The sequence below is a fragment of the Caretta caretta genome, chromosome 6, assembly GCF_965140235.1.
Source record: "Caretta caretta isolate rCarCar2 chromosome 6, rCarCar1.hap1, whole genome shotgun sequence".
Lineage (NCBI taxonomy): Eukaryota > Metazoa > Chordata > Testudines > Cheloniidae > Caretta > Caretta caretta.
In genome coordinates, this window is record NC_134211.1 from 115,976,915 (window position 1) to 115,998,904 (window position 21,990).

Here is a 21,990-nt window from a genome sequence, read left to right on the forward strand (position 1 = left end):
CATCGCCCATGTGTTAAATTTTCAGACACCTTCATGCTTTCTCCCGTGCTGTCCCACATGGTTGTGAGGAGCTCCCTGTGGACATCTGCAAAACTGCCTCCTTCAGATCCCTCCTTAAAACTCTTTTGCCACAAAGTCTGTAAAGGACTTGACAATGGGTAGGCTTCTAGGGCACAGAGACCCCTGCCTAACATACTAAGCAATATCCTGTCTCATTGTTTCCGTGTACTCCCCAAATTGGTCTGTCTGTCTATCCACCTGTTGTCTCTTGCCTTACACTTAGCTTGTAAGGTCCTGGGGCAGGGATATCTTTTAGTTCTGCATTTGTGCAGTGCCTAACACAAGGAAGTCCTGGTTTATGACTAGGTGTCCTAGATGCTATGGTAACATAAATAAATAAGTTTACCCCTGGAAAATCAAGGGTTTTTAGCCAAATACCTTGACTTTGCAGGAAACACACAACTGAGGAAACCGATTCCCAAAGGCCTTGCCTTTTTACCATGCACTGTAAGACGTAGAACAAATGGGTGAAATCCACCTCATGCAGAGGACCAGCAACTGAAGTCCAACTGGAGTCCTCACAGTAGGGCCAAGGCAGTGTGCACAGGTTTGTTGCTGGGCCTCTCAATAGGGATGAATTTCTCCCAATATGGATTTGTTTATTAAAATAGAAAAGCTCTATGACACGTCTTTCATACGTAAACCAAGTAGTCAGTTCCATCCGCATTTTCACGAGTATCGTCACTTAATGATTAGCTATTTTGTGTGGAAAGAAGAACAGGAGGACTTGTGGCACCTTAGAAACTCACAAATTTATTAGAGCATAAGCTTTCGTGGGCTACAGCCCACTTCATCGGATGCATAGAATGGAACATATAGTAAGAAGATATATACATACAGAGAAGGTGGAAGTTGCCATACAAACTATAAGAGGCTAATTAATTAAGATGAGCTATTATCAGCAGGAGAAAAAAAGCTTTTGTAGTGATAATCAAGATGGCCCATTTAGACGGTTGACAAGAAGGTGTGAGGATACTTAAATTAGGGAAATAGATTCAGTATGTGTAATGACCCAGCCACTTCCAGTCTCTATTCAAACCCAAGTTAATGGTATGTAGTTTGCATATTAATTCGAGCTCAGCAGTTTCTCGATGGAGTCTGTTTTTGAAGCTTTTCTTTTGCACAATTGCCACCCTTAAATCTTTTACTGAGTGGCCAGAGAGGTTGAAGTGTTCTTCTACCGGTTTTTGAATGTTATGATTCCTGATGTCAGATTTGTGTCCATTTATTCTTTTGCCTAGAGACTGTCTGGTTTGGCCAATGTACATGGCAGAGGGGCATTGCTGGCACATGATGGCATAGATCACGTTGGTAGATGTGCAGGTGAACGAGCCCCTGATGGCATGGCTAATGTGATTAGGTCCTATGATGGTGTCTCTTGAATAAATATGTGGACAGAGTTGGCATTGGGCTTTGTTGCAAGGATAGGTTCCTGGGTTAGTGTTTTTATTGTGTGGTGTGTGGTTGCTGGTGAGTATTTGCTTCAGGTTGGGGGGCTGTCTGTAAGTGAGGACTGGTCTGTCTCCCAAGATCTGTGAGAGTGGGGGATCATTTTTCAGGATAGGCTGTAAATCTTTGATGATGCGCTGGAGAGGTTTTAGTTGGGGGCTGAAGGCGTTCTGTTATTTTCGTGTGGTAAATTCATCCTGCTGTAGTAAGCTAAACATGCTTCATCTGCAACGACTTCGTCCTGCACATTGTTCTATGCTTCTCAAAGGAAGCTGCCTCAGATTAGTAAAGATTATAATGATCAGCTTGTAATAAACCCTATAGAAATCCAGCATATGGAATTAAAAAAAACACCAAGAAATAAGATAAATGGCACCATCCCACTGCTTCCTAAGGTTGGAAACAAAAACAAACTACCCAGCTAACACAAAGTATATAGGATGCATTTAAAAAAAAAAGTACATATGTATATATTTCAAACTGGAAATGTATATGCCAATTAAATGGTCTGTATCTGGAATCAGATATATGGCTCTGCTAGCTTGGTGCTCTCAGATCACATTTGTGAACATTTAAAAGGAGAAGTACTTGGGTAATTTTCATTTTTCACCACACAGACAATGTTTTGAGATAAGAACTTTACAAGGTCGCCAAATACATACTGCAAACTCCGTCCTATTCCTTACCATACTCGCCACTTATTTGCAAGTCTTCACCTTTTTACCAATTCATAGCACCAGGCCTGCTGATGGGGGCGAGGAGGGGCAATTGCCCAGGGGCCCGGATGATTTAGCCCGGGCGGGCTGCAGGGCTCTTAGGCATGTGTGACCACTCCGGGCCCTGTGCTTTGCATTTACCTGACTAATAATCAAGTATCAGAGGGGTAGCCATGTTAGTCTGGATCTGTAAAAGCGGCAAAGAGTCCTGTGGCACCTTATAGACTAACAGACGTGTTGGAGCATAAGCTTTTGTGGGTGAATACCCACTTCATATTGCATGTCATCCGACTAAGTGGGTATTCACCCACGGAAGCTTATGCTCCAATACATCTGTTAGTCTATAAGGTGCCACAGGACTCTTTGCCACTCTGACTAATAATGTGAGCCAGAGACCTGTACTGAACCAGGCTAATAGGGGAATTTAGTATCTAATCACCTCCATAGCCATGGTACAATCTCATCTGCAAGGCCCCTTGTCGCCATCCATTTTGCTATAGATATATGGGCATATGCTAAAAAAGTGTAGGTATGGATTAAGGCAGTAACGCAAAGGCCTACAGGCTTAGATAACAGCTTAGCCAAACTAACTAAGGCTTAAGGCCTACAAGACTTAACATAAGCAACTAACCAGCAAGTGACTCTGTCACAAGATAGAGTGCTGTTATAGGTAAGTTTTGCTAAGTTGCTGACAGGTTACTGCAAGATGCTAGTTTATACCAGCTTTAGGTATTTTAAGTCAGGAACATCAGCAGAGGCCCAGCCACAATAGCGTCATGGTAACTGATGTACATGCTTGAAGTAAAAGACCTAGTAACCAATGGGAGAAGGGCACCCCAACATTAGTGGGTAAGGCAAGGAGAAAGTGGCTGAAACCCATACAGAATATGTATTAGACATAGTGGGCATTAGTGTAAACTTTGATAAAAGGTGGCACTTGGCCTTTGCACTCCAGGGAGTTTTCCTGGAAACTGCCAGACCAAGGACCACTCATCAGTCATTTTACGTACTATGGGGCTCCCTGCAAGGGATGGTGTGAGTATGCAAGTTCTAGATGCTTTGTATTATCTCTGTCTACTTTGCTATGCTGTAGCGTTTGTGATTGTGCTAATAAAACTATTACAACTTCAGAAGGTCTTCCCTAAGTGCAAGCATCTCTCCCGCATTCCCCAGGGTCCTCACTCCCAGGCGAGCTGTAATACTGCAGCCAATCTGGAGGCAACTGAACCCTTCCAAACCATGTCATGTTATTTGGAAACTCTAAATAATACCTAACCAATTGATCAGGAAGCACCCTATCTTCTGCACTTTTAAGTCCCTCTTCACAAACCCGTTCTGCGGTGCTATCTATAGTGAGTCTTGATGGCTTATACAGAAAAATCCTTTTTATTATTCCTCTTTCTTGATCTCTGTCTCCCTGACAGTATTCCTTGGGGCAGGAATTGTTCCTTCTTGTATATCTGGAAAGCACCTAGCACACGCTGTGCTACCACAAATAAGCAATCATTAAAAACACACACGTGAATACCAGCCATTTCAGACATGCCATTTGGGTGCCTCTGCTAACCAACTCCACTGCATTGCAGTGACATCACAGCTACCAATAAACTGCAGAATCATAAGGGCAGCCCACAGGGCTCAGGTAAGTCTGGGAGGGCGGGAAGGGGAGGTATTTAAAAGGTTTTTAAAATATACTTTGAAAAAAATTCACAATGTACAAAAAAAAATTTTAAAGTGTGCAGAGGGGTGTGTTATTACAGACCTTTCAGACTTTGTATGCCAGTGGAGTTTGCCGGTATTATTTAATGCTGTCAGAGAATGATGCATTTTGAGACTCACCGTGTAACAGGAACAGCAGCAGATTTCAGGGGAACATAAAAAGAATGATTTACACCCTCTGTGGTCAGAGTATTTAGCTCATGCCGAAGAAATAATGTACATCGACCATTGTCCTTTTCAGATCACCTATAACTTCTCCTGTTTTATAAGCTTTTAGATATCCTGTACATACTAATCGACTTAGAAACTGCAGGGCAGAGTGAATAGTATGTGATCATGCATATGCAGATGGGGCCAAATTAAGGTGCATGGGCAAACTTAAGTCTGGAACTTCCTAATTTCTGAGTGCTTGACTTTGCAACCTTAGCATTCTTTTAACATCTTTTGGGGGAGGGGGTGTAATCCATTTATAGGTTGAGGCAATCACTAAACAGTATTGCTCATTTGGGATAGACAATCTCTAAAGCCAGATCCAAAAGAACAGACCAACATCCACTAACCTGCGAACAGATGTGCTGGTCAAACTCTTATGGCCGCATGGTGTCCATATCTACACTTCTATTTGCAGGATTAGGAACAAGACAGAGTAGTTTTCTACCACCTGGAGATACTCTAAAACAAAGGCACATTTCCAGATCAGGATTTGTCTTTCCCAAAACAAAGCAGAATACATTTAATCCAGCTTCCCCACAAGCCTCTGAAACTTTCACTTATTTATTTTCAGGCTCTCTCATTTTGTTTCAGATTCTTATACAGCTGCAGAAAGAAGTGTCCATGTTTTGGACATACTGGATCTGGGGCACTGGTTTATATGACATAAAAATGAGAGGGACAAGTCAGAAACAGCATCTTGTAAAACAAAACCTTGTAACCATCTTTAGACTAGAAAAAATAAAATCATTACTGATAACGTTTGCAGATAACACAAATTGGGGGGAAATGGTAAATAATGAAGAGGACAAGTCACTGATACAGAGCAATATTGCAGCGCTTGGTAAGCTGGGTGCAGGCAATATGTGCTTTAAATATTGCTAATGTAAATATATACATCTAGGAACAAAGAACACAGGCCATACTTACTCGATAGGGGACTCTATCCTGGAAAGCAGTGACTCAAGAAGATTTGTGGGACGCTGTGGCCAAAAGGGCTAATGCAATCCTTGGATTAATAAACAGGGGAATCTTGAGTAGCAGCAGAGCGCACTGGTGCGATCGCTGCTGAAATACTGTGTCCAGTTCTGGTGTCCACAATTCAAGAAGGATGTTGGAAAATTGGAGAGGGTTCAGAGCATAGCCACAAGAATGATTAAAGGATTAGAAAACGTGTTTTTATAGTGATTGAGCTCTTTGAGTGTAGCTATTTAGCTTAAGAAAGAGAAGATTAAGTGGTGACTTGATTACCATCTATAAGTGCTTACATGGGGGTCAAATATTTAACAAGGGACTCTTCGGTCTAGTAAAGAAAGAAATACCATGAGCCAACGGCCGGAAGTTGAAGCTAAACAAATTCAGACTGAAAATAAGGCATATGTTTTTAGCAGTGAGAGTAATTAATCATTGGAACAATTTACCAAGTAGCATGGTAGATTCTCTATCACTGACCATTTTGAAATCAAGATTGGATGTTTTTCTAAAAAATACGTTCTAGGAATGGTTTTGGGGAAGTTCTGTGGCCTGTGCTGTACAGGGAGGTCAGACTAAACGATAGTACTGTGCTTGGAATCTATGAAAGTTTCTCTTACACACAGGGAATGTCTAGGCTTGCAGCTAGGAGAGGGATTCTCAGTTCATGTACACATACTTGTGCTAGCTCAATGATAGCAGAAGTTGGGAATCACACTCTTAGCTCCAAGCACAGTTATAGCCACAGTTTTGACATTACACATAATTAACCTATTTCATTTTAATACAGCATGCTTGCCTTACTAATAAGAGGTACCACCATGCTTCAGGTTAGAAAGATTTGCCTGAGATACCCTGCTTCTGCAACCTGGTCATGTACATTAATTCAGCTAAAAATTCCAAAATAAAGGTTGAAACAAAGTGATGGGGGAGAGCGAGGGAAGAGGAGTGAAAAATATGAACTAAGAATCAAGGACATCACAAAATGAATAATGTTTAATCCATCTTATTGCTACCAGCAAAATTAAGTTTAAGCTGCACACTCAATTAGTCTGCTAATGCTATTTGATGGGCCTCCACTTAATGATGGACCACTGGGATCTTTAATGTGTCCCCAAGAAACCTGAGATTTTTCATTCTGTCTGCATCTCTAACAAAGACAACTTAGTCTTCCCTCCTTCTGGGCCTTGTGTCTATCAGTGTTTGCACATAATTCATGTCTGCTTTGCTTATGCATCCACAGCAGGGTATCCATGCTGCCCACAGAGCTTTTTCACATCATGCCACTAGTTCACATAAAAAGTCTCACTACTGCACTGGCCTGGTCAACTACAGTTAGACACCAAAGCTTTCACTGTGTTTGTCAGATCTAGTGGTGCCTACTAACCAAACATCCATTGCTAAAGTAGTCCTAAAAATAGCATACAGGTAGAATTGCCTCCTTGCTGGATGCATTAAATACAGCTCAGAGAGTAATCATCATTATATTAAGAACAGGAGAAACCATTCCTGTTGTAGCATTAGCCTATAGACACTAAAGAGTAGGTAAATGTAATAGACCACAAAGTCACTCTGTTTCATTGATTAGCTTAGTGAGTTAGGTTGTTAGAGTCTGGGTAAGGTCATGAAGTTCAAAGGCTCCCTAAGAATGTTTGGTTAATGGGTTTCTAACAGCATCACAGCACTTTAATCTTTCAGTCACAGAGTTGGGAGCTTCTACCCCTAATTATGTAGAGTCAGACCCACAATCCACTAACCAGCAGGCCAAATGCCACCCTTCTGATTAAATAAACCTCAACTGAATATAAACAATTGAGTCGATCTTGTTAGGCGCTTGGATAGTGAGGCTCTTGGGATATTAATTAGTGCTATGAGAAAACAACATGGGATATTCCACATGTCTTGGATACATCACTTCCCCTCTTTCAAATACTGTACCCTAGTAGCAAAAATAGATTATGGCAGTAAGAGACTCATGTTCTAGCTACACACCATTGCTTAGTCCACAACATGACTCAAATCTGATCTTATAAACATGTTTTAACATTGGATAACAGAAAATTACTAACACAGCATAATTTAAACATGAGTTGGGAAAAGCAACCAGGGATAACATGCTAATTTAGCCCAGATAGTACTATTTGCCCACCCAATTTCTTGACTGACAAGAGCTTCTGAATCTTTCAACTTGAAGGCAGGTTTTCCAAGGGAAGGAAACAGAAAGATCATAATTTAACAAAGAGAACTGATTGAGGCAGGTCTCTTGCATACATTCTCTGTAAACACATACAATACACAGCAAATACTATTTCAGATCAAACCCCAATGGCAACGTAATATTTATCAACTGCACCATAACATCTGCATTTCAACGTGTCAGATAATAAGCAGTAATTAGTACATTGCACTTCCATAGCACCTTCCAGTCAGAGATCACAAAGCACTTTTCAGCACACTATATATGGTACAGTATGTATCTCCATCAAGCAGCATATTATATTTTAATACATGCTCCATGTGTGTCCTTGCTCTATCTCCTTAATTACAAAGCCTCCTACTTTACATTTAAATATCTTGAGAGCAGTCTTGACTAGTCTAAACATTAGAATCTTCATAAAATACAGGTGGTGACCACACCTTATTTTGCAACCTTTTTAAACTGGTTATTGCAACACACGCTGCTTACACTTGGCAATATGAGGCTGCTTTTCTATCCCACTGCAGCCAGGTACTTAAGCACATGCCTAATTTAAGCAGGAGTAGTCCCTCTGAAATCAATGGGGACATGATTAAGCACGTGTTCAAGTACTTTGCTGAATCAGGACATTACTGCACAGTCTGTAAACATGTACAGATGAGCAATGCGATGGCTTAAATCCTGCCATTCTTATTCAGACAAAGCTCCTATTGATTTTAGTGGGAGTGGTGCCTGAGTAGAGTGTGCAGGATTTGGTCCTGTGTTTTTATTATTCATGCAGCACCCAAAGTGTGAGAGACACTGACACACAACAGGCAAAACAACAGCAATGAGCACTGATAGCACTGCACTCACAAAGATGATTAGAAATCATTATCCCCATCTGTAAAATAGGGAAACAGAGACACAGAATTTGCGTGATTTGCCTAAAGTCAGCAGCAAAGCCAGGGATAGAACCGTTCTTTTGACTCTCTGCCCATTTCTTGTCTGTTGGACTGTATGGCGGATCAGGATGCCACAAAAAATAACGAGTCCATGCCCTGAAGAACATGCAGCTTAAAGGCAGAAGTGAGTACATTAGAGAGGAAGGATGAGCTTGCGGTTAAGGCACTAGACTGAGACTTGGGAGATATCAATTCAGTTCCTGGCTCTGCTACATACTTCCTTTGGGACCTCAAGTGAGTTGCTTGACTTCTCCATGCCCCAGCTCCCCATATGCAAAGGGAGATAATACCTTCTGTCTCCCAACCTTTGTGTACTATACTAATTTTCCAGTTTGTCAAAAATAAAATTTTCTCCATCATTAAATCTTCCTCTGGCCCCAATTTAAATTTAGGCTCTTAGGAACAGGGTCTCTCTCTTATTCGGTGTTTAGAACCATGGGGTCCTGAGCACAACCAGGACTTTCAGGCACTACTGTAATACAAATCAAGAGTAGCAATAATACAGTACAAAATAACCTAACACAAATACAGAGTCGAGAAGATTTTGAATTGAGTTGTTTTTTTTTTAGAGTTACAAATACTTTAGAAGGTAATACGCTGTTTAGACATAGTGAGTCAGAGTAGGGAAGCAACAAGAAACTAAAAGGAAAAAGTATATCCAAGTCCACAGGCTGAAGAAAAAACAAATCATTTTCTGCTCCACGATGTATGATCAGAGAGTCAAATGTCTGCAATACAAATACCTGCTTTCCAGAATGCCTTAGGGTATGTCTACACTACGGAATAAGGTCGAATTTATAGAAGTCGGTTTTTTAGAAATCGGTTTTATAAATTCGAGTGTGTGTGTCCCCACAGAAAATGCTCTAAGTGCATTAAGTGCATTAACTCGGCGGAGCGCTTCCACAGTACCGAGGCAAGCGTCGACTTCCGGAGCGTTGCACTGTGGGTAGCTATCCCACAGTTCCCGCAGTCTCCGCTGCCCATTGGAATTCTGGGTTGAGATCCCAATGCCTGATGGGGCTAAAACATTGTCGCGGGTGGTTCTGGGTACATATCGTCAGCCTCCCGTTCCCTCCCTCCCCCCGTGAAAGCAAGGGCAGACAATCATTTCGCGCCTTTTTTCCTGAGTTACCTGTGCAGACGCCATACCATGGCAAGCATGGAGCCCGCTCAGGTAACCGTCACCCTATGTCTCCTGGGTGCTGGCAGACGCGGTACGGCATTGCTACACAGTAGCAGCAACCCCTTGCCTTGTGGCAGCAGACGGTACAGTACGACTGGTAGCCGTCATCGTCATGTCTGAGGTGCTCCTGGTCGCCTCTGTGAGGTCGATCAGGAGCGCCTGGGCAGACATGGGCACAGGGACTAAATTTGGAGTGACTTGACCAGGTCATTCTCTTTAGTCCTGCAGTCAGTCCTATTGAACCGTCTTATGGTGAGCGGGCAGGCGATACGGACTGCTAGCAGTCGTGCTGTACCATCTTCTGCCGAGCAGTCATGAGATGTGGATGGCATGCAGTCCGTCTGCTGCCAGCCAAAGATGTAAAAGATAGATGGAGTGGGTCAAAACAAGAAATAGACCAGATTTGTTTTGTACTCATTTGCTTCCCCCCCCTCCCCTGTCTAGGGGACTCATTCTTCTAGATCACACTGCAGTCAAGATGCAGCGAGGTAAATCTAGCCATGTATCAATCAGAGGCCAGGCTAACCTTCTTGCTCCAATAAGGACAATAACTTAGGTGCACCATTTCTTATTGGAACCCTCTGTGAAGTCCTGCCTGAAATACTCCTTGATGTAAAGCCACCCCCTTTGTTGATTTTAGCTCCCTGAAGCCAACCCTGTAAGCGCCCCTCCCAGCGTCAGAGCAATGGCAAACAATCGGGCATCTGAGAGTGCTGTCCAGAGCAGTCACAATGGAGCGCTCTGATGGGGCTAAAACATTGTCGCGGGTGGTTCTGGGTACGTGTCGTCAGGCCCCCGTTCCCTCCCTCCCTCCGTGAAAGCAAGGGCAGACAATCATTTCGCGCCTTTTTTCCTGAGTTACCTGTGCAGACGCCATACCACAGCAAGCATGGAGCCCGCTCAGGTAACCGTCACCCTATGTCTCCTGGGTGCTGGCAGACGCGGTACGGCTTTTCTGCACAGTAGCAGCAACCCCTTGCCTTCTGGCAGCAGACGGTGCAATACGATTGGTAGTCGTCCTCATCGTGTCCGAGGTGCTCCTGGCCGCGTCGGCTGGGAGCGCCTGGGCAGACATGGGCGCAGGGACTAAATTTGGAGTGACTTGACCAGGTCATTCTCTTTAGTCCTGCAGTCAGTCCTATTGAACCGTCTTATGGTGAGCAGGCAGGCGATACGGACTGCTAGCAGTCGTACTGTACCATCTTCTGCCAGGCAGGCAAGAGATGAGGATTGCTAGCAGTCGTATTGCACCATCTTCTGCCAGGCAGGCAAGAGATGGGGATGGCTAGCAGGCGTACTGTACCATCTTCTGCCAAGCAGCCATGAGATGTGGATGGCATGCAGTCCTTCTGCACCGTCTGCTGCCAGCCAAAGATGTAAAAGATAGATGGAGTGGGTCAAAACAAGAAATAGACCAGATTTGTTTTGTACTCATTTGCCTCCTCCCCTGTCTAGGGGACTCATTCCTCTAGGTCACACTGCAGTCACTCACAGAGAAGGTGCAGCGAGGTAAATCTAGCCATGTATCAATCAGAGGCCAGGCTAACCTCCTTGTTCCAATAACAACGATAACTTAGGTGCACCATTTCTTATTGGAACCCTCCGTGCAGTCCTGCCTGAAATACTCCTTGATGTACAGGCACCCCCTTTGTTGATTTTAGCTCCCTGAAGCCAACCCTGTAAGCCGTGTCGTCAGTCGCCCCTCCCTCCGTCAGAGCAACGGCAGACAATCGTTCCGCGCCTTTTTTCTGTGCGGACGCCATACCACGGCAAGCATGGAGCCCGCTCAGCTCACTTTGGCAATTAGGAGCACATTAACCACCACACGCATTATTCAGCAGTATATGCAGCACCAGAACATGGCAACGCGATACCGGGCGAGGAGGCGACGTCAGCGCGGTCCCGTGAGTGATCAGGACATGGACACAGATTTCTCTGAAAGCATGGGCCCTGACAATGCATGCATCATGGTGCTAATGGGGCAGGTTCATGCTGTGGAACGCCGATTCTGGGCTCGGGAAACAAGCACAGACTGGTGGGACCGCATAGTGTTGCAGGTCTGGGACGATTCCCAGTGGCTACGAAACTTTCGCATGCGTAAGGGCACTTTCATGGAACTTTGTGACTTGCTTTCCCCTGTCCTGAAGCGCATGAATACCAAGATGAGAGCAGCCCTCACAGTTGAGAAGCGAGTGGCCATAGCCCTGTGGAAGCTTGCAACGCCAGACAGCTACCGGTCAGTTGGGAATCAATTTGGAGTGGGCAAATCTACTGTGGGGGCTGCTGTGATGCAAGTAGCCCACGCAATCAAAGATCTGCTGATATCAAGGGTAGTGACCCTGGGAAATGTGCAGGTCATAGTGGATGGCTTTGCTGCAATGGGATTCCCTAACTGTGGTGGGGCTATAGATGGAACCCATATCCCTATCTTGGCACCGGAGCACCAAGCCGCCGAGTACATAAACCGCAAGGGGTACTTTTCAATAGTGCTGCAAGCTCTGGTGGATCACAAGGGACGTTTCACCAACATCAACGTGGGATGGCCGGGAAAGGTGCATGATGCTCGCATCTTCAGGAACTCTGGTCTGTTTCAAAAGCTGCAGGAAGGGACTTTATTCCCAGACCAGAAAATAACTGTTGGGGATGTTGAAATGCCTATATGTATCCTTGGGGACCCAGCCTACCCCTTAATGCCATGGCTCATGAAGCCGTACACAGGCAGCCTGGACAGTGGTCAGGAGCTGTTCAACTACAGGCTGAGCAAGTGCAGAATGGTGGTAGAATGTGCATTTGGACGTTTAAAGGCGCGCTGGCGCAGTTTATTGACTCGCTTAGACCTCAGCGAAACCAATATTCCCACTGTTATTACTGCTTGCTGTGTGCTCCACAATATCTGTGAGAGTAAGGGGGAGACGTTTATGGCGGGGTGGGAGGTTGAGGCAAATCGCCTGGCTGCTGGTTACGCGCAGCCAGACACCAGGGCGGTTAGAAGAGCACAGGAGGGCGCGGTACGCATCAGAGAAGCTTTGAAAAACAGTTTCATGACTGGCCAGGCTACGGTGTAAAAGTTCTGTTTGTTTCTCCTTGATGAACCCCCCCGCCCCTTGGTTCACTCTACTTCCCTGTAAGCTAACCACCCTCCCCTCCTCCCTTTAATCATTGCTTGCAGAGCCAATAAAGTCATTGCTGCTTCACAGTCATGCATTCGTTATTCATTCATCACACAAATAGGGGGATGACTACCAAGGTATCCCAGGAGGGGTGGTGGAGGAGGGAAGGAAAATGCCACACAGCACTTTAAGCACAGCACTTTAAAAGTTTACAACTTTAAAATTTATTGAATGACAGCCTTCTTTTTTTTGGGCAATCCTCTGTGGGGGAGTGGCTGGTTGGCCGGAGGCCTCCCCACCGTGTTCTTGGGCGTCTGGGTGTGGAGGCTATGGAACTTGGGGAGGAGGGCGGTTGGTTACAGAGGGGCTGCAGTGGCAGTCTGTGCTCCAGCTGCCTTTGCTGCAGCTCAACCATACACTGGAGCATACTGGTTTGGTCCTGCAGCAGCCTCAGCATTGAATCCTGCCTCCTCTCATCACGCTGCCGCCACCTTTGAGCTTCAGCCCTGTCTTCAGCCCGCCACTTACTCTCTTCAGCCCGCCACTTACTCTCTTCAGCCCTCCACCTCTCCTCCCGGTCATTTTGTGCTTTCCTGCACTCTGACATTATTTGCCTCCACGCATTCGTCTGTGCTCTGTCAGTGTGGGAGGACAGCATGAGCTCGGAGAACATTTCATCGCGAGTGCGTTTTTTTTTCTTTCTAAGCTTCACTAGCCTCTGGGAAGGAGAAGATCCTGTGATCATTGAAACACATGCAGCTGGTGGAGAAAAAAAAAGGGACAGCGGTATTTAAAAAGACACATTTTATAAAACAGTGGCTACACTCTTTCAGGGTAAACCTTGAAAGTTAACATTACATACATAGCACATGTGCTTTCGTTACAAGGTCGCATTTTGCCTCCTCCCACCGCGTGAACGGATTTTGGTTGAATGCCAGCAAACATACACTGCAATGCTTTGTTCTACAGTGATTCCCCAGTACGTGTTGCTGGCCTGGAGTGGTAAAGTGTCCTACCATGAAGGACGAAATAAGGCTGCCCTCCCCAGAAACCTTTTGCAAAGGCAGAACCGCAAATGCCAGGGCAAAGTAATCCTTTCACATGCTTGCTTTTAAACCATGTATAGCATTTTAAAAGGTACACTCACCAGAGGTCCCTTCTCCGCCTGCTGAGTCCAGGAGGCAGCCTTGGGTGGGTTCGGGGGGTACTGGCTCCAGGTCTAGGGTGAGAAACAGTTCCTGGCTGTCGGGAAAACCGGTTTCTCCGCTTGCTTGCTGTGAGCTATCTACAACCTCCTCCTCATCATCTTCTTCGTCCCCAAAACCTACTTCTGTATTGCCTCCATCTCCATTGAAGGAGTCAAACAACACGGCTGGGGTAGTGGTGGCTGAACCCCCTAAAATGGCATGCAGCTCATCATAGAAGCGGCATGTTTGGGGCTCTGACCCAGAGCGGCCGTTCGCCTCTCTGGTTTTCTGGTAGGCTTGCCTCAGCTCCTTCAGTTTCACGCGGCACTGCTTCGGGTCCCTGTTATGGCCTCTGTCCTTCATGCCCTGGGAGATTTTCAGAAAGGTTTTGGCATTTCGAAAACTGGAACGGAGTTCTGATAGCACAGATTCCTCTCCCCAAACAGCGATCAGATCCCGTACCTCCCGTTCAGTCCATGCTGGAGCTCTTTTGCGATTCTGGGACTCCATCATGGTCACCTCTGCTGATGAGCTCTGCATGGTCACCTGCAGCTTGCCACGCTGGCCAAACAGGAAATGAGATTCAAAAGTTCGCGGTTCTTTTCCTGTCTACCTGGCCAGTGCATCTGAGTTGAGAGCGCTGTCCAGAGCGGTCAGAATGGAGCACTCTGGGATAGCTCCCGGAGGCCAATACCATCGAATTGTGTCCACAGTACCCCAAATTCGAGCCGGCAACGTCGATTTAAGCGCTAATCCACTTGTCAGGGGTGGAGTAAGGAAATCGATTTTAAGAGCCCTTTAAGTCGAAATAAAGGGCTTCATTGTGTGGACGGGTGCAGGTTTAAATCGATTTAACGCTGCTAAATTCGATCTAAAGTCCTAGTGTAGACCAGGGCTTAGGCACAGGAATAAGGACAGAGGGACTAATCTGTAAAGCCCCTCTGAATTGACACAGCAGGAGGACCACCGCTTGAAGTCTTTCACTGAGTAACACTAGCGAGTGAATGTGCTGCTGATTATTTCCATCCACATCAGACATTCAACAGCAATGATATTGAAGGAGTTGAGGCTTTGGAGGATGGTTCAGACAGACACGGGGAGAGGAGGTTGTAAAACTGTTTGATAGACTCTCAAACATTTGGCAGATACAAAAGTCGTCACCTTAGGGTGGAAAAAAGAACATTGCTCAAGACTTCCTGAATTGATTTGTCTAGTGCTGAGGTGACATGTCTGCTCCCTGTCACAGCAATGAAGGAATGGCTCTTCCTAGACAGGCACTTGTGCACTCTAGTGCCAGGGGAAGGGAACGGAATCCCTTGGCCTGTGAAATGAGACAGCACATGAGCAGCAAAGGAAAGCATCAGCAATGAGAAAAATCTGGATCGGAATGAACCCTTCTCAAAGAGCGAAAGCCTAGAGTGTAGCATAAGCCTTGGTTTTACCAGACAACTTTGATAAGGTGGTTAATTATTGGCTGACTAACCCCTTGCTATCCCTGAAATCAATTACCTTTCTTTCTGTATTGATTAAAGCAGCCTGCTGATATTTTCTCACGATCCTGGTTCTCAGCAGTCCTGTTAGATATACTCTCTCTGCCAGCCACCTATTCTCCTTTGGCTTTTGTTGGCCTGGCTTTCATTCAGAGGGCAAGGCAGTGGGAAATTCGCTTTTAGGTTTTTTGCTTGTTTGAATTATTGACTGACTAAAGTGAAGCTATCGTAACTTTGTACATTTAAAAAGCATGTAGGGTGGAAGCTATAATGTAATGTTTTTCCATTTTTAAAAACACACCCTGGTGCATAACACAGCTTATTTGTACATCAAGGAATTAATTATTGAATAGATAAGCACTGCTTCCACAGTGCATTATAACAGTGACTCTAGGGTGACCTGGAAATCAAAGCAGTCAGCATCTCCTAACTCACAGGAAGCACTCCCCCAACACTATCTCTGTGGGGGGTTGTTCGGTTGTTTACAAAGCTTTCACTGGCCCATAGAAGTGAGATAAATAGCATTTGCACCAAGAGCTGTGTCTCTAAATGATAATGGACAGTTTCATCTTGACTGATGGAACCAACTTCTCTTCCAAGAGCCTTGTAAGAATCCCTGATTCTCACTTTTCTGAACTGTCATTTTCTTATTATTATTTGTAAATAGTGGTGTGGAGAGGTTCCATTATGCTAGGCACCGTACAAACACACAGCCATAAGGAGACAGCAATCAAAGCAGCCAAGACAAATCGAGGGTGGAGAAAAGGAAGCAGCATTCTCCCCAGTTTTACAAGTGGGGAATAGAGGCACAGAGAGATTAAATGACTGGACCAGGATCATAGAGGAAGTATATAGTAGAGACAGGATTAAAACCCTATTTCTCTAGTCTCAGTCTGGTACCAGCTAAGGTAGGGTAGGAAGTAGCCCAAGGATACAGCAGTAAGGTTCAAGACTGTGCTAATCTTGACTGCTTGTTATAAGGTCTCTGGGCTGGAACGCAGTGTAAAGGGCAGACCTGGGTTCCCCTACCAGTCACCGGGCATGGTGCTGTTAAAGGGCAGTAAAAGAAAGGACTACCTGGGACAGTGGGTCCCGAGAGACTTTGATGTCTGGAAGGGGAGGACTACAGTGACATGGCTTGGCCCTCCAGCCAGGAAGTGGGAGTAGTTAAGTCCCGAGAGAGCGAGGCTGAGAGAGTGCCGGAGTGAGTAACCTCGGGGGTGGGAGGGGCGCGTCAGACTGGCAGAGTTAATCTCCAGATGCGGCCAAAAGGAGACGCTCCAGCAGTGAACAGAGCACCCCAAACTCAAATGGGGATCCCAAAACTAAGGCACCCAAGATCAGTGGTCACTTTTGGAAACATTGGCCCTAAGTATTAATGGCTGTGTAAGCCATAGCCAATCCGATGCAGTCATTCAGTGCTCCAACTTTAGGGAGGGACTTAAATGAGAACCAACTAAATTCAAAGCCAACATTGCCACTACTTTACATCCTTAAAATCACCCCCTCATTATTCTGCAGCTCACACGGCAGTCCCTTCAGGATCTTACATACTATGTGAGATGCAATCTAGAGGCATACCAGGGCAAATGAAAGGCAGAACAAGCTTAACTCTGGTTTTTCTCAAATTTTGTGTTTGTATGTTAAATGCTAGATGTTACTCTGATGCTTTTGCATATTTAATTCCCTTTATTCTTTTCCAGTGCTAACAGTACAACCGTTTGCAACACTGAGAAGCTGAAAATGATAACAACATGAATCAAAACTCTGGCTCAAAAGTACCAACAGAGGCTTTCTCTGCTCATACAAGATGTGCCAGCAACCACATTATCCTTACTGCTCAATATCTTCCCATGCAATGTTATAAATTATTCCTGTGTTAGTCTTACAGCACAAAGCCCACTGAAATCACTGGTACAGTATAAACTTCCTATTCATCGAAATGGGACTTTGTCTAGTAAAAATAATTAGACCTGCAGGGGACTGTTCATGAGCGTTGCCAATGCCCGTGAACGAGCTCCTCAAAGCTTCCTGGTTTTAGCTCAGAAGTTCACTGATGTTCTCCCAATAGGATCACTTTTCTAATGAAACCAGCACATAGTATGTATTTCTTGCAGTGAAAGGCAATGCCTAACAAAAAGCATTAAATCTGTGCTGATGAAGGGGAAACAGACTTCTGGAAGGTTGGGAGCCATCAGAGCAGTTAGAATGTGCAGAAATTTCAAAAACAAGCCTTCCACTGAATGCTAGGCTACCACGCCAGTCAAAAGAGAAGAGAAGGCAGGATGAAAGCGGGGCTTGCTCCCACATGCCACCACACATTTAAGGGCTCCCACCACCGCAAAAAAAATAGAGTCAGATGAGTGAGACACACTGAGCAACACAGGGCAGACCAACCTCATGCAACAGATCCTGTGCATTAGTCACAGGAGACCCAAAACACACATGAAATGCTAGGTTTCTGTTGGATGAGGGCATGAGGCTGGGGACTACATAGACCCTTTGCAGCATGGAGCCAACCTATATGGTGACACTCTCCAGGAGGCAATGGTAGGGTGTGGGCAGAACAGGAAAATGGTGGGACATGGCCAGGGGGTCCATAAACAGTGATCCACTGGACCATAACACCACATCAGTTTGTGACCACTACCAGAGGCATATGCACATATGCACCTCTCCTCCAGGCTGGGCGGAAGGATTCCTTCTCTCCATCTCCCTTCCCCCGAACCCACCCCACACACACACTTCCCTTGAACAAAGCCCTTTTACTGCAGGTTTGCACAGGGGAGTGGAATTTTACCCTTAGTCCCTATTCATTAAACTGACTTCTGTACAGTACACTTACAAATATGTTCTGCTATTGTATTGCTGTGTGATTGTTCATTACAGTGGTTTTACACCTGCAATTGCAGCATGTGGAACGGATCACTGCCAGAGACTGGGAGGACATTAGACTAGATAGAATATAAGGCCAATCAGTATGGCAATTCCTATGTTTCTAACAGAACAACCAAATTTGTTACATAGTTTTCTGTGCAACCCATGTTACTTCACTGGGTAAGTGAAGGATGAAATCCTAACACCGTTGAAGTCAATGGGAGTTTTGCCATTGACTTCAACAGGGCCAGGATTTCATCGAGTGTACTATGTCAAACTGTGCCTATAGGACTTAATAAATTGAGAAATAACATGTGGTAAACTCATGACATACCAATGCAGTCTGAACATAAATGGAGGAGCAGTTTGCAATTACTTATCTTGTTTGGAGAGCATCATACAAAGTCAAAGACCATCCACACAATGGTAATAAACATAGCCACTGATTAGCTATCCATGGGCAGAGCTATATGAGACACAGCATAGTAAACAGTGTGCTGAGGATACCCTGAATCTGAAAGTCCAGTCACAAGTTAAAGGACTCCATGCGGCAATCAATGGGTGAATTTCAGTGGCCTGGCTTATGCATAAGAACAGCCATTCTGGGTCATACCATGGTCCATCTAGCCCAGTATCCTGTTTTCCGACAGTGGCCAATGGTAGGGGCTTCAGAGGGAATGAACAGAACAGGTCATCATCCCATCATCCACTCCCACCAGAAGGTCAAACTAGACAATTTGGTCTCTTGTGGTCTTGATTTTTTAAAAAAATTTCCCTGCATTTTAAGTAGGGCTTTAGCTATGTGTGTAATATATTTCCTAAATGAAAGCAATTAAATGTCTCTCCGCCTGTGATATGCCAAACACCTGATGCGAGCAAATGGTTTATATAGATTTTATTTTTGATTATCAGTGCTTGAGGGGATTCATACTGATTACTTGGAATTTAAAGTGTTGTTTTTCAATCTCCTATAAGAGGCCACAGATTGCAGGTTAACAGTTCTTGTTTAAAATAAACCAAAAATCTGAATCCTACCCAATCAATTCCTAATAGCTAAGCAAGACAGATGGGTGGACCCAACCACTCCTGCCAAGACAACAATGGATTGGTATCATTAGCTACCAAAAAAAAAAAAATCACACACATGGAACAAGACTCATCCCTGGCATAAATGGGAGCACTTCCCATGTTCATAGATGACAATCAGAAGAGGCCCTCCATGATCATCATCATCTAGTCTGACCTCTTGCCAGTCAGAGGTGAAGGGCCTGGGCAGTTCTGCCAGGGTTTGAGCACATGGCTCCGAGGAGTCAAAGTGTTTGGCAACTGATGCTGAGCCTGCTAAGCCATCCCGTGTCATGACATTTCAAATGACTGTTAGCTACATTGTATGACTGGGGAACCAAGGCACAGCAAGATTAGATGACTTTCCAGAGGTCACAGGGAGTTTGACAGAGCCAGGAAGCGAATCCAGCTCTGCTGAGACTTGGGTCAGTGCTTGAAGCACAAGGTCTTCCTTCTTCCTCCATTGTTCAACCAGAGAAGTCCCTGCTGAAACCAGGGAGGGGTTGACCTTAAAGATAATAATGCTCCCAAATACATGAACCCCTTTACTCAGGAGATCTTGTATGGAGAAAGAATTTTACGGGGGCTAAGGCACTAAACTAGTACACTGCAGCTGCTACAGTGGCACAGCTGTAATGCTGCAATGTAGTGTAGATGCTCCCTACAATGAGGGAAGAGGGTTTTCCCCATCTATGTAGGTAATCCACTTCTTCCATCAACATATCTACTGCCTCTCAGAAAATTCTTCCATCAACCTAGCAACATTTACAGTGGGGATTAAGTTGACCTAAGTACGGTGCTCAGAGCATGACATTTTTCACAGCCCTGAGTAATGCAGCTAGGTCAGTCTAATTTTTAAGTGTAGACCAGGCCTTGGGCTGAAGAGATCTAGCTACAGTTCCCTGCTGTGCCACAGACGTCCTGTGTAATCTTGTGTAAATCACTTAGAGACAGATTTCAAAAGGTATTTATGTACCTAAAGATGCACATAGGTTCCTAGTGGGATTTTCAGAAGCCCTTAAAGTAGGTTAGGTGCCCAACTCCCATTGATTTCAATGAGATCAATAGGAGTGTGATGCCTAACCTGCTTAGGGACCTTTGAAAATTCCTCTGGGCTCTTCTCTGCATTTTTAGGCACCCAAATACCTTTGAAAATCTGCCCCTCATGTTTCAATTTCTTTCCTGTAAAATGGGGACAGGAGTATTTCCTTATCTATTTCAATTGTAGAGAGGCAGTGAGAACTCTTCTGACTGTGAGATTCCTCAGTGCCTAATACAATGGGTCCCTCCTCAGAGTGTGGGCCTTTAGGTGCTACAGAACACAAACAATTTGCTATCCTGCTCTTATTTTTTCCTTCTTCTCAAGCAAGGGTAGATTTTACTCTAAATTCAGTGGCTTTTGACTCTAGAAAAGTCCCTTCATAAACATATAAAGGACATACATATATTTCCCAATTTAAAAAAATCCCAGGAGCTGAATAATTAATAAACCAACAAGAGAAAAATTGGTCCTAATTACCAAGGCCCCCCCCCCCAAAAAAGACACATTAATTGCATGGCTCATAGTGGGATAGCTATATTGAAAAATCTGATGGTTTTGAGATACACCTGTTATGAATCAATCAATAGCTATTATGAAGTTTCATTATATTTCTAAACTAGCTTTAGGCTTGTGCCAATTTATGTGGACAATATTATACAATACCACTTAACACAATCTTCTTTGTTCGGCTTTAGTAGATTTATGTTTTGCAGGAAATAAACATGATAACTTTTAAATTATATTAACAAACCAAGCAACAATCAGACATCGGTAAAAAGGTAATTGGTTAAATTGTGCTTTTGATTGGAATTAATTTTCTGAAGTAAGTCATGAAAGGGATAGAAGACACCAATCAATAATCTCTTAATGAGGTGCAAGAAAAACATGTGTCAACATGACAGGCTTTGATGGCTAATGATCTTCAGCGGAAGAACACTGTTCAGAGGAACACTCTGAAAGGCACAGAAAATTGATTAATCGCCATCCCAAGATATTGCAGCAAAGCATTTTGAAATAAAGTAGCCCTCAGACGTTCATATCATTTGCACCTCTGCCATGATGTGTTACTTTGGGAAAGATTGTAGCTTAAGGGTGTTTCTCTCTAGTTATTAATAACTTAGAATCTAGCTGCTTGCTGTGATTTGTTGCCTCACAAACAGCTACCTGAGAATTTTCCTGCATTGTTTACTGGAATGGATAACTCAATGGAAAAGAAACTGTAGGGGTCCTGTTTCTCTTGTTTTTATAGATGCTTTGTTGTGTGTAAGACATATCCAAGCTAGCAGACGTTTTGGTCTTCTGTCACCTATACTCTTAAGTTTGGCACAGACTAATGCTCGTTTTCTCTAGAGGACAATTTCCCAGGCATAAAAGAGTTTTCATGGGGAAAAAACCAAACCAAACCCTTATTTGCACATTTTCTATTTTCTTCAAGTCAAATTTCTTAAATATAAGCTGCAAAACTAACTTCAATTCCATTTTCTGTTCACAGCAACAGACACTTCACCTACATGGCTCAATATATAATCCAAGTGAGAGGGATGGACCTGCTTGTACAGATGCAACCTGAAAACAGAATCCTACATTAGGTTTTAAATGATGGTGTGAACACTGTTAGAAAAGCAGCAGAGGGGACTTCCCAGCAGTACCAGAAGGTATTTAGGCAACTTTTTTCCCTTCTCTCCGTGACAGCCTCAAAATTTGCATTCACTAAAAATTTTTGAAGCTGCTCATTATACGGGATGAGATTGGGGTGGGCTAAAGCTAAT

The 21,990-nt window shown here is 44.3% G+C and overlaps 1 protein-coding gene and 1 long non-coding RNA gene across 4 annotated transcripts in view; both read right to left on the bottom strand.

Annotated features, from left to right (window-relative positions):
• Window positions 1-21,990, bottom strand: part of LOC125638208 (uncharacterized) — a 361,930-nt gene that overhangs the window by 334,050 nt on the left and 5,890 nt on the right. For 2 of the 3 annotated variants that reach the window (XR_012669093.1, XR_012669091.1), the window contains exon 1: window positions 4,505-4,610. The exons of the other annotated variant lie outside the window; for it this stretch is intronic. This is a non-coding gene — a long non-coding RNA (uncharacterized LOC125638208). Of the gene's footprint in view, window positions 1-4,504; window positions 4,611-21,990 lie in introns of those variants that run through there. 3 annotated transcript variants of the gene reach the window in all.
• On the bottom strand, window positions 12,615-14,621 carry LOC142072370 (uncharacterized). The gene is made up of 2 exons (XM_075129030.1): window positions 13,708-14,621; window positions 12,615-13,319 (listed from the first exon to the last, which is right to left on the bottom strand). Exons 1-2 carry the CDS (start codon window positions 14,285-14,287, stop codon window positions 12,778-12,780), a joined length of 1,122 nt encoding a protein of 373 aa, XP_074985131.1. The 5' UTR covers window positions 14,288-14,621; the 3' UTR covers window positions 12,615-12,777.

Bases quoted from the DNA above. Each gene is read 5' to 3' on its own strand.
- LOC142072370 (XM_075129030.1), bottom strand. From the start codon at position 14,287: ATGCAGAGCTCATCAGCAGAGGTGACCATGATGGAGTCCCAGAATCGC. The intron at 13,320-13,707 runs GTGAGTGTACCT...TTTCTCCACCAG, and splicing joins AGGCGGAGAAGGGACCTCTG to CTGCATGTGTTTCAATGATC.